Source organism: Microtus ochrogaster, chromosome 10, assembly GCF_000317375.1.
Source record: "Microtus ochrogaster isolate Prairie Vole_2 chromosome 10, MicOch1.0, whole genome shotgun sequence".
NCBI classification, from domain to species: Eukaryota; Metazoa; Chordata; class Mammalia; order Rodentia; family Cricetidae; genus Microtus; species Microtus ochrogaster.
In genome coordinates this window covers 43,815,186-43,832,625 of record NC_022016.1, presented here as the reverse complement: position 1 = coordinate 43,832,625, position 17,440 = coordinate 43,815,186, and the positions used below count along the sequence as shown (strand labels likewise).

General features: G+C 50.5%; 1 protein-coding gene across 1 annotated transcript; it reads right to left on the bottom strand.

Annotated features, from left to right (window-relative positions):
* Window positions 1-1,433: 1,433 nt before the first annotated feature.
* Necap2 (NECAP endocytosis associated 2) lies at window positions 1,434-15,026 on the bottom strand. The gene is made up of 8 exons (XM_005352911.3): window positions 14,890-15,026; window positions 10,928-11,028; window positions 8,945-9,049; window positions 8,765-8,846; window positions 6,944-7,052; window positions 4,431-4,608; window positions 2,163-2,247; window positions 1,434-1,578 (listed from the first exon to the last, which is right to left on the bottom strand). The coding sequence occupies exons 1-8, from the start codon at window positions 14,979-14,981 to the stop codon at window positions 1,530-1,532; spliced, it is 801 nt and encodes a 266-aa protein (XP_005352968.1). The 5' UTR covers window positions 14,982-15,026; the 3' UTR covers window positions 1,434-1,529.
* Window positions 15,027-17,440: the final 2,414 nt, after the last annotated feature.

Sequence of the window (17,440 nt, the reverse complement as noted above, 5' to 3'; positions counted from 1 at the left end):
CACCACACTTGGCAGACGTCTAATTGAAGGGACCCTGTAAGTCTACACATTCCGACGTTCAGCCTCCACACAGATGGGCACCAGTCACCAGTGTGATGCACAGTCTTGTGTTTTCAGGGGGCACGATTTGTTAACTTTTTTTTGGCCTGGCCTCTGTGTACACTTACCGTTTCACACTTGGACTTGTGTGGTGTGTCTACAGAGACAAAGTTCTCCACAGCTTTGTCCACTCAAGGTCTACGACACAGCTGGTCTCCACCAGTGACTCCAGCTGCCACAAGGATGGGAAAAGACTCCTCTTGACATGCTAAGAGATGTGCTACCCTTAGAGCAGGAGGACCAGGTTCTCCTCTGGATGAAATGATACCCTGGCACCCGAGAGCTGAGCAGCCACACAGCCAAAAACACATCCATCTGACAGACACTACAGAAGTCAAAATTTTTATTTTTCTTTCCCATCTTTAAAACTCTGGTCCCACAAGGTCAAAACTTCTTTCAGTTCATGGTCCTGACCCTTCAAAAAAGAAACCTTTCAACTGAAGGTAAGGTTAAGTCTATAAAGAAACATCAGAGAGGCACTGAGGAGACAATGGTTTCTTAAAAAAACACTACTGATGGCCCAGGCTTCCAGCTCCTCTGTCGCAGTCTCTGAAGGGAGAAAAGGACAGGCTATCTACAGACATGTCCCTCCAGAAGCCACCAGGGAAGGACCAGTCATGCCATGACCCTGTGAGCTCAGAACAGAGGCAGAAGACAGGCAGGCCGGTCCGGTCGGTGATGCTCCAACTTCCTCAGAGCACTGCTCAGCAGGCTCCCAGAGCCCGCCCCACCTGAGGAGCAACTGCTTGAAGACATGGAAACCAGGTACACAGGATGACTCCTGTAGCCGCCTCTGGGGCTCAGGGCAGGGAGGAGGGTGTGTGAGAGGACCCAGCCATGAGCCATGGTGGGTCCCTCGCAAGGGCACATTAGTGCTGGTCAGCATATTAGCAGAGCAATGTATGAACATTTTCAAAAAGCTGCTTAATCCTTCCAGTGTCCCTGGACAGCACACTCAAGCTGCAACTCAAAGATGTGCTAGCAATCAGGAAGATGCTCTGGAACATCCGACAATGTCTACAATGGACAGAGTGCAGGGAGTCCCCTGTCCAACAGTGAATCTGGGACACCTGCCAACCTGAGGGGCAGAGCTGAACCCAGGCCACAAACTCAACCCATTCTGTGCTTTAGGGGCTGTGTTTAATAAGGATCACTTCATAGAAGAAGGCAGTTCTGGGTCCCTCCTGTAAGGAAGGATGAGCTGGGGGCCCTGGAGTGTTTGTCCCTGTCGTCTGGCTGTGTAGCACCTGCACCCCAGCAAGTGAGGCATTTTACTGCCAATTTACTGTTTCTTGTTGCTCAGGCTGTCAAGAGAGCCAGGCAAAGAGAAGAGAGCGATGCTCCAGGGTCCAGCCAGGGAGCGCTTTGCCTCCTTCTGTGGGCCTGATGAGGCAGCTTCTTCCCAGAAGTTGTGAAGAAAAAGTTGTGCATCAAAACTGGACCCAGCCGGTGCCTGGCTGAGACTGGCTGGAGGGCGGCCTGTGAAGGGAAAACAGGAGGTGGCAATATCCAGCTGTTGGAGAGCAGACACAGGGGCATATTTTTGGGCAGATACAGCACTGAGGAGGCAGTCCCCAAAGGGCCTAGAGCAGCAGGCAGCAGACGTGGGTTAAGGATCCAATCTGGCCCGTGTGTGGATCTGAGCTGTCCATTCCTTTACAGAAGACAGACCCGCGCTGACAGCTCCAAAGTCTCCCATATACCCTGAGGATAGGAATCTGGCATCTTTCCACACTGACCCCAAGGGCAGGCCCTAAAGCTCAGGAGATGCCTTGCCTCAGAGGTCCTGTAAAGATAGTCCAGGCCTAAAATCTGGGTCTTGATTCCCGACCCAAGGCAACAGTTGGTGAGAATCAGACAAAAGTTTGCAAAAGGAGGTCTCAGGCAGTGGGGAACAGTGGAAAGCTTTTACAGAGGTAAAGAGGGCAGTGTGCCACCCAAGGCAGGGGCTCTGTCCCATGGCTACCATGAAAATGTCCAACCAGAGCTAGTCTCCCAGCAATTCCAGGAAACTCAGGGAAATAGCTCTGGCCCCACCCAGCCCGGAAAGCTCCCCTCCTTACCCTGTGGATTTGGTGAAGTCGCCCCAGACATCAGCAGTCGTGGCGGCAGCAGGCTTAGACTGTGGCCAGGGTTCTGTGGCACCACCTAGTGATGTCCCCAAATCCAATGAGAGAAGAAAGAAATAGGAAAGTCAGATATCTTTCTGGTAGTTCAGTTACTAGATTTTTAAATCTGGGGACCAGTATCCCACAGGGAGACATGTTCTGGGGACAAACGACTCCAGAAAGAGCCACATTTCCACCACCTTATTCATGGGTCCTTGGTGGCCCCTAGAGAGAAAACAGGAGCCACATACAAGGTGCAGGGAGTGGTGCCAGGGAACATGAGTCACACGTGTGTCCTGTTCTGACTTCTGGAGTGGGAATGCTTCCTAAAACCCCAGAGCCTGTCCAGAAAGCCTGCAGTAGCGTGTGCATCAACTGGCTAGAGCCACAGGCCACACACTGCCAGGGAGAGCCTTCCAGTTGAGGCCACACAGAAGCTGCCCTCACACCTCTTCTGGGAGCAAGCCTACTCCTGGCTTCCTGCCGCCTTTCCTATGCTACCCAACGGCCACACTGCCATTTCTCAACTGCCCTGGAAAACCAGATAAAACCAAGGTCCCCATCAGGGACACCTTACAGTTCACTGAGTGCTAAGCATGCATTACCTCATTTGAACCTCACCACAGTGCCTAGCGGAGGAGGTCAGGCTGGGATTAGCTGTGTGACTATGTAGGTCATTTGAGTTTCACTTTTCTTATCTCTCATTCAGCTGACAGGACAATTTCACAGGGCAGAATGAGCTCCTAGATCCGGCATGCTCAGCTCAGGCCCAGAACACAGTGTCACTAAAATGCCAATGAGTGAACCCAGGCCGGCACTCAGGGAGAGTTCACAGTGGTCAGCATACTACTCCGAATGTAGCACAAGGCTTAACTCAAGTGTCTTCACTATAAACATCAGCAGTATCTCATTCTACAGATGGGAAAACAGACGCACAGAGACGTAGGCCATTAGGCGCTCAAAACAAAGAGCTAGTCTAAATTCTGCACCGTGGTTCCAGAGCAGACAGCATCAGCAGATGGCAGCTGGCGACTCTCTGACACCACCTTGTGTGTAAACGTGTTTACTGCAGGCTGTGAGTACTAGGCCGGAAGCCAGAGAGCTATGACTCCATGCTGTACAAAAGATCCTGACTTCACGATGCTGCATTTGGTTTTTTCAGCTTTATTACGGCTTATGAAAATGTTAAATGCATGTTCTACCTGTTTATCAGAATGTTACTGCAGCCATCCCAAGTTAAGGAACACTTGTCCTATGGTATCTCCAGGGCCTAATCTCCACATCCACCCAGAGACCAGGGAAGGCTGAGACATACACAGAATGTTCTAAGCATTCAGAAGCTGCTCCTGTCCCTGGCGATGCTACAGCCAGCGTCCTGTGAGCACACTCTGAACATAATGCCAGAAAGATTTCCTGATGCCAGGCAGAGGCTGGATTCAACTCTGGCACTCTCCTGGCCAACCTCACACTGCTGAGGTTGGAGCCTGACCTCCAGAGAGGGGAGGCAATGTCAGACTCTAAGAACCAGGAGCACAGGAAGGCTCCCTGCCTAGGTGCATGACTCCAAACCTGCAGGACAGTGCTGTGGAAAGGGTGGTGACAATCCCTGCCTGGTGGGGAGGTGGAGGAAGAGGGCTCCCCAGCACTGTCCCCGGGAGAAGCCTCTCAGCTTCCCAGCTCCTGGTGGTGCACCAACGAGCCCACGTCACATCTCCCCATGGTGTCTCCTGCAAAAGTACCACACTAACAGCTGTATCCAGACAATGCTTCTCAAAATCTCAACCTCTGCCTGCTCTTCTTTCTACCTAGAATGCTAGCACCCCTGCCTCAGAGGCCTTCCTTCATAGTTCAAGCTCCTCCGGAAAGCCCCCCACAGGGAATGCTGCTGGCCCTAGTGATTCGGTACATTTGGCCTGTGCACCTGTGGTTCACCTTTCCCATGACACCTGAGTACAGAACACACTGAGGCCCAGGCATACCGATAACTTCACAGCCACTGCCTACCAGGACAGGACAGGTGCCCTGAAGGGCCAGGGAACAGAGGAACCTAAAGGGTATGCAAGACACCCTGGTGCCACCATCTAGTCATACACACATACACACATACACACACACACACACACACACACGAGGCACATAGTAAGTGTGAGAAAGGGAAGCCACGGGATCACTTCTGGGGACAAAGCTGCCAGGTATGGACGCAATGGTCAACCCGGCACTCACCTGAACCAGAAACAACCGCTGGCTGGACTGGAGAGCCCCCCACAGACAACTGCTCCCCAGGGGGAGGGATGAGGGTGGCGGTCTTGCCCCCTGGAGGAGGGGGAAGCAGGCTCAGCCCTCCTGTGCTGGCAGGCCTGGTTCTTGGGGTCCCAGCTGTTCCTTCCTTCTTTCTCATGTTCTAAAGAGAAGAGCAGAATGCAAATCAGTCATTATGCCACCACTGTGTACTGGAAAGAATCCATGGAGACCTCCAGTCCTCAACATCTGCACAGCAAATGACAGTCCCACACAGCATCAGCATGAGCTACAGGCAAGTCATCCCAGTTTTCCATCTAGCACCAAAGCGGGCAGTGTTAAACCCAGCACCTGACCTCACTTCTCATAAGGAAAGGACACACCAATTACAGCCATACACCACTCCGCCCCATGAAAACAGCCCGGATATTGACTGCAGAGTACTGATGAGGGCAGAGCAGCCAGAACATGCATGCTCGGTGAGGCAAAGGAAGCCAGCCTTAGCGCTCTGCCGAAGCATCCACAGGATTCTGTGGTCTCCTCCTTAGACATATGCGCAACAAAAACATGAGCTTGGATATTCACAGAAGCTCCAACTGGAGCTGACCAGATGGCATCCCCCGGTGTCCACCCTCAGGGAAACAGATGAACCAGGAACACACGCACAATGGCATGATCCACCACAAAGGACAAACAACCACAGGCAACATAGGAGTAACTCTTACAACATGACACGGAATGAGGGGTCATAGATGAAAGGAATTGAGTCTCCCATACAACGCACAAAAGCGAAGCACAGACCCAGTCCTAGGTATTTGAAGTCAGGGCAGGAAGCTACTGGAAGTGGGCAGGAGAAGGACTCCCAAAGGGAGTCTACTTCTACTTCTTGACCTAGGTTGACCTAGGGAAGTCCCATGCTCTTAAGTAGTGTGTGTGTGTGTGTGTGTGTGTGTGTGTGTACATGCACACATGCTCATATATGTGACCAAGGATGCGGGTGAGTATGAGGGCCAGGTCAACCCTGAGTGCCATCTTCAGAAACACCACCCACCTCCTTGACCTGGAGCTCACCACTTAGGGGAGGATGGCTGGCCAGGGAGCAGCAGGAACCCTTCTGTCTGTCTCCCTAGCACTGGGCTACAAGCATGTGTTACCCACATTCAGCTTCTGTTTTAATGTGGGTCTTGGGTCTTGAATTCAGGTTCTCAAGCTTGCGAGGCAAACACTTTACCAACAGGCCTTTTGTCCCAGCCCTTGTTTGGCCTTGAGAAAGTCACTCTGTTCTACACTTATAATCTGGGACTTTTCTGTATGTGACACTTCTATACAACATAACAGAGCAGCGAGCACCAAGCATGAGCCGGAAAACAGCACAAGCCACACTGATGAAGACAGCAGTCTGCGTGTGAGCACAGCAGCGGCAGAGGTGGAAGGGCCAGCATCCTCCACGTGCATCCAGTTGGGCCAGCTGTTTCTGTTCCTATCGTGGCTAAGTCCACCCTAACCCCCATCTCTGTGCCTCAATTTTCATCGGTTCCAAAGGGAGATCCTGAAGTCATATGAGAAATGCCTGAAACACTACCTGGCCCACAGCTGACGCTCATTAAATGTTAGTTTCTTCCAAGCAAGAGAAAGAATCACAGTGCCACCAGCCCACTGGATTGGACTTGCATTTTCTCTCAAGGGCCAGCTGGCCAACGTCAAGGTCCCAAAGCATCATCAGCATGAAGCAGGAAAGAGAAAGAAACGGTGAGTAAAGAGGAAAGCGTTATTTCAGAGTCACAGGCTTTCTCTACACAGATTCATTTGTCCTCAGTTCCCCCAAATGCTTCCCAGCTCCACCGCCCCTCCACTCCAGCAGCCAGGGAGAAACCATGTCTGGGCACCAGTCCTGCTTGACTTGCTTCTATTCAACAAGACCTGGCAGGGGAGGTTGGATGCAAAACCACACAGGAAGAAGACTCAAGGATCCAGGACACCACCACCAGCAGAAGCTGCCCAGAACTCCCAGAATCCTCTTCGATGCCTGAGAGCCCAGGGTGTTCCCAAACCTTCCTCACTCAGGCATGAGGCCAAGATACAGCTGAGATGAGCACACTAAGCTCCTGACCCGCTCCAACCAGGACAGAAACACTGGGCACACTGGTACTGACCCCACATGCCCGCCACAGGTCACTTTCCAAGAAGCCTTCCATGGGCTCCTGCATTATGGGCCATCTGTTTTTCCCCCAGAAGCCCTAGCACCAGGACCGCTCTAGAAGCAGTCTCTCCTGCCACTCTGCAGTCACATCTGCACATGGTCAGCTCAACCTGAAGAGCCTAGCAGCAGAGGCCTGGTACCCTGGGGTGAACCTGGCATGAAGCCAAGATGCTGGATCCACTGTGGCTACATGGATAGAACTGAACTATGAAGGGTTGGGGGATGGGGAAGCTTTGGGCTGGGTGGTTTCCGAGTCACAAAACCGTGGCCCAGAGTGTCAAGTGAGGGTGGGACTCACTGCGATGTTGATCTTGATGGTCTGGCCCTCCTTGAAGCCCAGGTCCAGTTTGGGGCCTTCGTCTGGGTTCTGGGCTTGCTTTGCAAACTCACTCTGCTGTTTCACCCACCTGGGGAGGATCAGGAAGAGTGGTGAGGCAGGAATGGCAGCCGCTCCACATCCACACTTAATGCCTGGGTCCAGGAGGCCCTTGCTGAGGCCGACTTCCCAACCAGTAAGTAGTTCAGACCCCAGCTCTGCAACTCTTAAGCACCTCCATGGTTTAGACCTGTGGTTCTCAACCTGGGGGTCAAATGACCCTTTCCCAGGGGCTGTATTCAGATATTTGATTACTATTCATAAAAGTGGCAAATTTAGTTATGAAGTAGCAATAAAAACAGAAGATTGGGGTCACAGCAGCCGGGCGATGGTGGTGCACGCCTTTAATCCCAGCACTCGGGAGGCAGAGGCAGGCGGATCTCTGTGAGTTCGAGACCAGCCTGGTCTATAGAGCTAGTTCCAGGACAGGCTCCAAAGCCACAGAGAAACCCTGTCTCGAAAAACCAAAAAAAAAAAAAGATTGGGGTCACAGCATGAGGAACTGCATTAAAGGGTTGCACCTGCAGCATAGGAAGGCTGAGACAATGGTTTAGACTCTAAGGTCTTAACACTGCTCTGAGAACTGGATGAGCTGAGCCTGCACTTTCCCTCCAGCCCCTGGTGCGGTCTGTACCTCTGGCTCCACCTGAACACTCCTATATTCACAGACAGTATAGATACCTAAAAGGAAAGGGCAGCACAATCCTGGAGGCCCAAAAATGTGAGCCTATTTCCACCTTGTCTGAAGGTCAGAGAGTTTGGAGGTTGCTCAAAATTGTTGACAACAACCAGCCAGGGATACACTTCCTGATTTAGGGTGTGGTTACTTGGGTCTTTTGACATTAAGGTAGCTCAAACAAGTAGATCCATTCCATCCTGACAGATGGTCAGGATATGCAAGCGTACTTCTGCTACTTCCTTTGTAACAAGCGGTGACCTGGGGGATGGTTGCCTTCAGGATATTTGGTCTAGTGTTGCTTCACTGCCTAAACAACAGAATGCTGATGACTTGATGTCTCAAAGTGTTAAAGCAATTAGCTGTTCAAGTTGTCCTTTGTATCATGTTAAAGAAGTCTTTTGTTGCCTTCTTCACCCTTTTGTATTGGGGCATAAAAGTGTATGGAAAATTAAAGGCCAGAGATTTCAGTATTCACTGGAACTCCCTCCCAGTACTATTCTATGTTTTTCTGTTTTATTATTTTCGAGTCTTCATACTCTTTGCTTATATTTCTAATCCCCATGCCCCTACCCTGGCGAGTGTATTTTTGTCGAGGCTGGTCCCCAACCCACAATGCTGTCTACCCTCCACAATGCTACTTGCAGCCACCTGGGACAAGGGTGTCCACACAAATGCCCAGGCACTACCCAGTTACCATCAGGAAGAGGCCTGAGGATGCCCTGTCCTTTCACAAAGGACACCAAAGCATCTGCAAGATATCTGCACCTGGAAATGCTAGGCCCTCTTGTGACATTATAAAGGAGCAGACCCTTAGAGTCACAGGGACTCTGGCAGCTCAGGAGCTACTGAGGAAGAGCTGGGACACTGAAAAGGCTAGGCCAGCTCACAGAGGTGGAACACCATCTTGGGGACCATCAGAGCAGAGAAGGCAGCCTAGAGGAGGATTGCCAGGCTGCTGACAAACAAAGCAGTCGCTGATTTGCACAACCAGGAAGAACGCTTCTGTCCTGGAAAGAAGGGAAGAGAAGCAGGAGACAAGAATACGTGTCCCAAGAGGTACTCACTTGAAATGGTCTTGTAACGCCACATTGAAGTCAAAGGCGTCCCCTCGGTCCCCAAAGCCAATCCCAATAAAAGCACGTCGCCCTGGGGTGGGGGAAAGTGAAGAGGAAGTGACAGCCATCAATTTCATGTTTCCAGAGGCAAGGATTCTGCTCAGAAGAACCCCCCAGACCCGCACATACCGTTTCCATCTTCAATGCGGACCACAAAGTACCTGCTGGAGTCAGTCACGCTCTCCACGGCTGAGCCGGGAAACTGGTCCACTGGGGCCTGCGCAAAGAGCTCCCCTGTAAGTACAGGGGGAGGGAGGTGAGTCGGGGAGCCCTCCAGCCTAGTGCTGCTGTGCACTGGGGCTTTCCTGATGTGAATCACACCAGGACAGCTAGACAGGCGGGCACTGCTCTAGGATTCAATCAAATCTATTCCTGCTGAAGGGACAGTGCCAGCATGAAATGAAGAGAAAAGCAGAGTGACAAGTGGCTTACTGGTCACATCTGCTCATAGTGTCAACAGTTTTTAATTAAGTGACAAACATTTCAAAATCAGACTGCTTTTGTGGAATTTTTGCGAGGTGGGGGTGTTGAGATAGTCTCACTATGTAGCTCTGGCTGTTCCAGAACTCATAGACCAGGCTGGCCTCACACTCACAGAGATTCACCTGCCTTTGCCTCTGGGATGGGCTTAAAGGCATGCGCACAATGCCCGGTCTTGATTTTCACGAAGATGAAAAGTTCCACCTGTGCTGGGTCTCCATCCCCACACAGTCACTCTAGGGTGGAGCTGCCACCAGCCAGCCCAGCAGCTTCTTCTCTTTGTATGGTCCCAGTGCAAGTGTGTCACACCTCAGAAAGGCCTGACCGCACGAAGGACTGTTAGAGGAGCCAGCAAGCCTGGCAGAAAGCAGAGAAGTTATGACCCCACAGAACAGTCTAAAACACACTCAGTTCAGTCTCGGAGACTAGGCCAAAGGATGGCAGGTCTAACACTGCGCTCCAGGCTGGATATGGAGCTCAGTGTAAGGGCTTGATTAGCAAGCCTGGGTCAGTTTCCCAGCAGGGCATGAAGCAGGCATGGTGGGGCATGTCTATAATCTCTATACTTTGGAGATAGAGGCTCAGAAGTTCAAGGTTATCCTTGGCTGCAGGGAGCTGGACAGGATCGCCATTACAAGATGGCGCCGACATCCTGTCTTGTTGAAAATAAACAACTCCATATTTGGCTATGCCTTTGGGAGCTGCATGTCCGTCCGTCCGTCCCCCCCCCCTTCCCGCATGCGCGGTGGATAAGGGTCCTTAGGCCTATCCCGCTGCAGTCTGGTGGCAGCTGATGGTGGCAGCTAATCACAGGGCGACCCATGTGCCAATTCCCTATATAAGTAGCTGCCTTAGTGCTCTGGGGGGGGGCCTCCCCCCCATTGGTTCCTGCTCTCCTTCAACCAAGGGTACTCCATTAAAGCGTGATCTGAGAAGAATCCTCGTGTGGTGGTTGTTCTTTCTCGCTGGTCGAGAAGTTCGCCGCACTTGGCTACACAATGAGTTCCTTAGTAGCCTGGGCTACATGAGACTGTCTCAAAAGGAAAGAAAAGAGCCGGGCGATGGTGGCGCACGCCTTTAATCCCAGCACTCGGGAGGCAGAGGCAGGCAGATCTCTGTGAGTTCGAGACCAGCCTGGTCTACAGAGCTAGTTCCAGGACAGGCTCCAAAGCCGCAGAGAAACCCTGTCTCGAAAAACCAAAAAAAAAAAAAAAAAAAAAAAAAAGGAAAGAAAAGGCACCCTTGTGGACTCTGGGTTCCATAGCAGCAGCGATGACCACAAACCCAAGAGCCTCTATGTTGCTCCAAGCTCAAAGGTACTCTTATCGGTGCCCTCAGTGTCTGATCAAACACACCATTGTTTTGTTGCTTGAGAAAAGATCTCCCCATGTCCTGGATTAAAGGCATGACCACAAGCGTTGGCTATGCCTGGTGCTTTAGAAGCAGCTGGGTCACCAACAGTGACCTAGATAAAAACTGATGGCCCTGGAGCCTGCAGCTTGTCAACTTAGTCCACCCACTTCAGCATTTAGATGCACCTAAAGGCCTTTATCTTGCAGCAATGGTTCTGCCATGGCCTTGAGCAGCCTTGGCCAGGGCAATCTCTCTTCCACCTATGTCCTGTGCCTTTACCTGAAGTCCTGTCTTCCAGCTTGATGTAGGCCACCTTCCCTTTTGCAGTGATCCGTAGCCGGCCACTCCACGATGGCTGGTCTAGCTGCCATTCTGAGGCCCTGTGAGGACAAGAAAAAGCACTGAGCCTCCTGCTCCATTCCTCCAGTGCTGGAGAAGAGGACGGGTAGGGCTGCCTTGTTCAAGAACACGGCTGGAAAACATTTTCTGTAAAAGCAAGGATAGTAACTAATGTTTCCGAAGGTCACACACTTCGGCTGGGCAACTGGACCATTCTGATGATGCAGTGGCAAACAGCTGAGCAATGGGAGTACAAGCTGATACTGTGTCACATACAGGGCTGCCGAGACGGCTCAGCAGGTAAGGGCAACCACCGCCAAGCCTGACAACCTGCTTTTGACCCCTGGCACTTCCCATGGCAAGAGAGAGCCAACTCCCACAAATTGTCCCAACTGCCACTGGTAAGCAGCACATGTGCACAGACAGATACACAAGGATAAATATAATAAAACAATGTATTCTGAGATGGGGGGGGGGTCTCAGTGTGTAGCCCTGCCCAGCCTGGAGTTCCCTTTGTAGACCAGGCTGGCCTTAAACTCAGAGGTCCACCTGCCTCTGCTTCCTGAGTGCTGGAATTAACGGTGTGTGCTGTCATGAGACACACATGGTAGATGAAGAGAACTAATTCCTCCATGTTGTTGTCTGACCTCCACATACATGCTATGACAGGCATGTACCCACACACATACACACAATACATAAGCAGATAAACTTAAAAATTTTTATTACAAGGGCTCAAAAGATGGTTCAGTGGGTAAGAGCACTAGTTACTCTATTTGAGGACCCAAGTTGAATTCCCAGCACCCACATGGCAGCTCAAAAGGTCTGTAACTTGAATCCGAAGGGATCCCTTCTGGCCTCTCAGGCACACGTGTGGCATTCAGACATACATGCAGACAAAACACCCATACACATACAAAAAGTAAATTTAAAAATAAATATAAAACTGAGAGGTGGTGGCCTGTAAAACTACACTGGTTCTGGTCTGCGCTCTACTTGCTACGCACTATGGGAACTAGGCTGAAAATTTAAAAACACACACACGCAAACAGAGACAAACAGGGCCACAGGGACATCCTTGCAACAAAAATGCCCACTTTATTGTGCTCAGGAGCAGCTTATATAGGGCTCTGGCCACACCCCAGCTCTCGGGATTTCAGCTCCAGACTCATCAGAACCCACTCCCCTATCATCAGGGTCTCATGCTCAGAGTAGCTGCAGGCTGCTGAGAGCAGAGGAAAACAAGTTGTTTACAGGAAATTCAGGGTCTGGTGGTCCGCAGTCCCCAACAGTGACCCACACCTTTAATCCCAGCACTTGGGAGACAGACGCAGGTGGACCTCTGTGAGTTCAAGGCCTGCCTGGTCTAAGGAACAAGTGCCAGAACAGGCTCCAAAGCTACAGAAAAACCCTGTCTCAAAAAACCATAGATAGATAGATAGATAGATAGATAGATAGATAGATAGATAGATAGATACTATAACAGCTATATTAAAAGCTATTTCTAGCAAGTATCTTCTGAATATGGCTGCATCTCAGTAACTACACAAACACTAAAATCTGGAACTCATTTTTTACATCAATGAGTCTTCGAAATCTCCAATCATTTGAAGTTGTAAAAAATATTTTTAGCTTGTGGGCATTCAAAACCACAGGCCGCTGTAGCTTGCTAGTCCACTCCATTGACCACAGACCTTCTCCCAAGTGGAATTTCCTTCCCAGCTTCCTTTCCGCAGAGGAAGCAGCTAGGGGCCTATTGTTTCTGGGAAGACACAGTGATGCCAAGCTGACCAGCTGGGACCCAGAGACCATGTTGGCAGAAGTACAGAGGGGCACAATCTCTGGTAGAAAGAGCTTAAAAGTACATGGGTGTGTATAAAGGGGAGAAATGGGGTAGTTAGGGAGCATATTCTCAAATGTATTCCAGGCAGGAAGAAACACAAGGGAACAAGGACCCTCATCATTGCCCTACATGAAAGGCAGAGGCAGGGGGATCTCTGTGAGTTCAAGGCCAGCCTGGTCTATAGAGCGGATGCCAGGACAGCCTGAGCTGTCTCAAAAAAAAAAAAAAAACCATACACATAAAAAAAGCAGTAGTATAGCCAGGAGGTGGTGGTGCACACTTTTAATCCCAGCACTCACGAGGCCTGCCTAGTCTATAGGATGAGCTCCAGGACAGCCAGGGCTACACAGGGAAACCCTGTCTTGGGGAGAAAAAAAAAGAAATAGTGTTAACATTTTAGTTGCAGAAGCACAGAAAAGCCCCTAAACAGCAAGCACCACGGGTATTTCCAGAAGGCTTTTCTGGTAAGTTCTCTAGAACTCTCAATGGCAGCTGCTGCAGGGCTACACAAATGCAGATCCACAGCACAGCACCCTCAGTTTCTGTTCCTCTTACTGGCGCAGCGGGCTTTAGATCCTGCTAAGAAGAGCGCTAAAGGTTAGGTGTAAGGCGGGCAGTTTCTTCTCTATCAAACCAGCCTGGCCGGATACTTGGTGACCCTGCCCTCTGCCTTCAAGAGGAGTTAACCCTCACTTAGCGCGTGAAGCCACCACTGCTTTGGGGGCAAGTCTCCAGTTTAATAATAGAAAGGGAACGGAAAAGGCTGGGGAGATGGTTCCATGAGGAAAAGCGTGTGCTGAGCAAACTCGAGGAGCTGAGTTTGGATCTCCAGAACCTAAAAGCCTGGGAGCCTTCCTCTGAGTGGGGGCGGGGCAGAGACATGAGGATGGCTGGGGCTTGCTGAGCAGCTGTCTAGATGAAACAGCAAACGCTAGCTTCAGCGAGAGCCCATCTCAAGGGAAAAACACAGAGAAAGCAAGATGCTGGCTGGTCCTCCTGTGGCTTCTGCACGCGCGCACATTGGCGCACACACATCACGCCAACACACAAAGCAAGCACAGACAGCTGTTGCTTGCTGACCTCCGTTCCTGTTATTTCCATACCACTTTAAAGCCATCTAACGGAAACAGTAAGTGTTCAGTGAGATACCCGATCAGAAAGTGTGCTGTGTGCCTGTGTTACCCAAGTGCAAAGGACAGATAAGTCGACGGCACTCCAACACACTTGTGGTAGAGACTACTTTCTATTTCCAAATAACTTAGATACACGTTCCCTTCGAGAGTCACCCTTGTCGGGCAGTGGTGGCACAAGCCTTTAATCCCAGCACTTGAGAGGCAGACACAAGCGCTCTCTGTGAGTTCGAGGCCAGCCTCATCTACAGAGAGTTCCAGGACAGACTGGGCTATTCAGAGAAACCCTGTCTAGGAAGAAAAAAAAAAGCCATCCTTCCTAAGTAGCAAGACCCCACCCATCACAGGGCACAGGGCACACCACTTATATCAGCAATGACTTTTTTTTTAAGTATCTTTCATCTTGTTTGGCTAGGTAATGCCAAGAGTACGGGAGGAATGTAACAATAACAATGTCTGTACAACTCTGGGTCTCTCCCTTCTAGAGTGGAGTCTTGGGTTCCCTTCCAGAGACACGCCATATGTTCACAGGCACTTGTGTTGATTTGCCTCAGGTGACGCTTACTCAAGACAAGGGCAGTTGGGTCCTCCCAGCTGCAGCTTGTTGTGATCGGGGGTGAAACAGGGACCAAGAAAGCCGGAGACAGGGACGGGTCCCTCGGATGGAGTCGGGTTACCTCCCACTGGGCATTTCCGCGGATCCCTTCAAGGCTGTCGGTCAGGGCTGTGACACGATCCGTGGACCCCGCAGCCCACTCGGGTCCCCAAGAGCTGGCTGACAGCTCATGGCCAGCTACCCCTCCTGGGTCTGGCCCCGACAGGAAGCAGCCACTGGGCTCCGTCCCTTCCTTCCCTAAACGCGACAGCCCGTCCTTGACCCCGCAGTGCATGCCAGGGTGGCAGGGGAAAGGTTAAGCCAGACCGGTCACCTGTAGCCACGGTTGGTGGCCCGCGGCGGGATGCGGTAGACGTGGACCTCCGGCTTGACACAGAGAACCGACTCGTACTCGCTCTCCTCCATAGCGACTGCCTGAGCTCACTCAACTTCCGGCTTCTTCCCCGCCCCCTCGGGGCCGGAACTGACGCGACTCTATGACCAGCTCTGTCTAGAGCAGCGCTTCCCGGCCCTCGGTTGCTCCTCGTCGAGTGCCCTCTGCCGGTCACCTTGGGTCAGAACCCTGATGCTGCGAGTCCTGAAAAGCCAGCGAAGCCGACTAGGACCTAATCCGGAATCTGGTTGGGGTCCAAACACCCACACCCTGGGTCAGGCCGGCTGATAGGCTAAACTGTGCCTTCTCTGCAGCCTCTCCCTCCTCCAGCCCTCGTACGTGCTTGTTCCCAGCCGAATGTCCTCCTCCCTGCTAACCCAAAAAGGTTCTCAGAGGCTTCTGGAGAAATCTTGCTCCACCACCCTCTGAACTTTTTGTAATCTACTTTGTGTCCAAGGCCCCAGTGGCTTAGCCCAACAGGAGTCAAAATCAAACTTGTGAACTGCAAGTTCCTGAGTATTTTTGTCACTGTGGCTCTATTGCTGTGAAGAGACACCGTGACAGAGGAAACTCTAATTTAAAAAAAAGCATTTAATTGGGGGATCGATTACAGTTTCAGAGATTTAGTCCATTATCATCATGGTGGGAAGCATGGAGCTGGGGGGACCCTCGAAGCCCCTTCCTATTATCCACCTCCAACAAGGACACCCTTCTTAATCCTTCCAGTTTATCAACAGGGGACTAACTATGCAAATATATCAGCCTTAGGGACATTCTTATTTAAACCACGCTATTGGGGAGTGGGAGGGGGAAGCCACACCTGTATGAAACATTGGACGAGGTTGATAAGAGTGTGAAAAACTGGTTTATTTCAGGTTGGGAGCCAAATTGGTTTGGGACTATCTTGATCTTCTAAATAGCCATTCATTGCCCACCTCTGTGTGTGACTTAATATCCTTGTGACTATTAGGTAAATCTTTTTGGACTGTACCTCTAGCTTCCACCAGTGAAAAAGCTGAGAATGTCTTCAGATAGCATCTGGGGCCAATACCTGACACTTCCCGGCTTTGCCGTCACCCACCTGTCTGATGTCTCCACCAATGGTTTAAAAATGCCTTGATTTATAAGTTCTTCATTGCTGGGGTGGTTTGAATGAGGATGGCCCCCACAGGCTCACATGTTTGAATGCTAGGGCATTAGGGAGTGGTACTACTTGAGAGGGACTAGGAGGTGTGGCCTTGTTGGAGGAAGAGAGGCATGGGGGTGGGTTTTGAGGTTTCAAAAGCACACACCAGTGTAATTGGCTCTCTCTTCCTGCTGCCTGCAGACCAAATGTATAAACACTTCTCCAGCACCATGTCTGCCTGCATGCCACCAAGCTCTCTGCCATGACCAAAATGGACTAAACCTCTGAAATCATAGGCAAGCCCCAATTAAATGCTCTCTTGCTGTGAAAAGACAACTCTTTTAAAAAGAGAGCATATAACTTAATTTAATCTGTTTCTTTTCATCTATGTTTTGTCTTGGGGCTTTTTACCTTTAATTCTATATGTCCTACTTTTCGCACTTCTTTCATGTCTGGATGGATGGCATTGGCAGCCCGGCTGGCTGGCCAGCCCTGGTTGTCTCCTTCTCCTTCTCCCTTATTCCCTTCACTTTTCCTCCCTAGCCCAGATTTCTCCTCCTATTTATTCTCTCTGCCTGCCAGCCCCACTTTTTACTGTAATGCCTAGGTATTGGCCATTCAGATTTGTTTTTTGTTTTGTTTTTTTTTTTAGGTAGGTTTCTCTGTGTAGAACTTGCTTTGTAGACCAGGCTGGCCTTGAACTCACAGAGATCTGCCTTCTGAGTGCTGGGATTAAGGCCTGTGCCACCACTATCCTGCTCAAAAAAAGATATTTTGATAAAGGCTTAAGGACAAGGGTTAGCGATGGAGGAAGGTCATTGGTTAATTAATAAAGAAACTGCTTGGCCCTTTAATAGGACAGAAAATTAGGTAGGCAGAGTAAACAGAACAGAATGCTGGGAGAAAGAAGCTGAGTCAGGGAGTCGCCATGATTCTCCCACCCGACACAGCCTCAGGTTAAGATCTTCCCTGGTAAGCCACCTAGTGGGCTACACAGAATATTAAAAATGGGTTAGCGGGTGGCCGGGTGCCAGGGATGCAGCCCCGCCGCTCCTATCACAACAGGTTAGATGTTGGCAAAAAAAAAAAAAGAGTTCCACAATTGCCAGAATAGAGTATAACAAAGGTTTATTTATCTGGGGATAAACACATAGAAAGGATAGCAATCCATAGTCCTCTGAGAGCACTAGGAACTGGAACGGAATCCAGCAGCCAAAACAGCTGTGCACACTTTTGTCTAAATTTATAGTAAATGAGCTCATGCCCAAAGTGGGCTGGTATCTTAAATGCTATTGGCTGAAGGAGTTCCCACATCACCTCCACCTTTTGTCGAAATAGGAAAATTTCAAGCCTAATACAAAACTA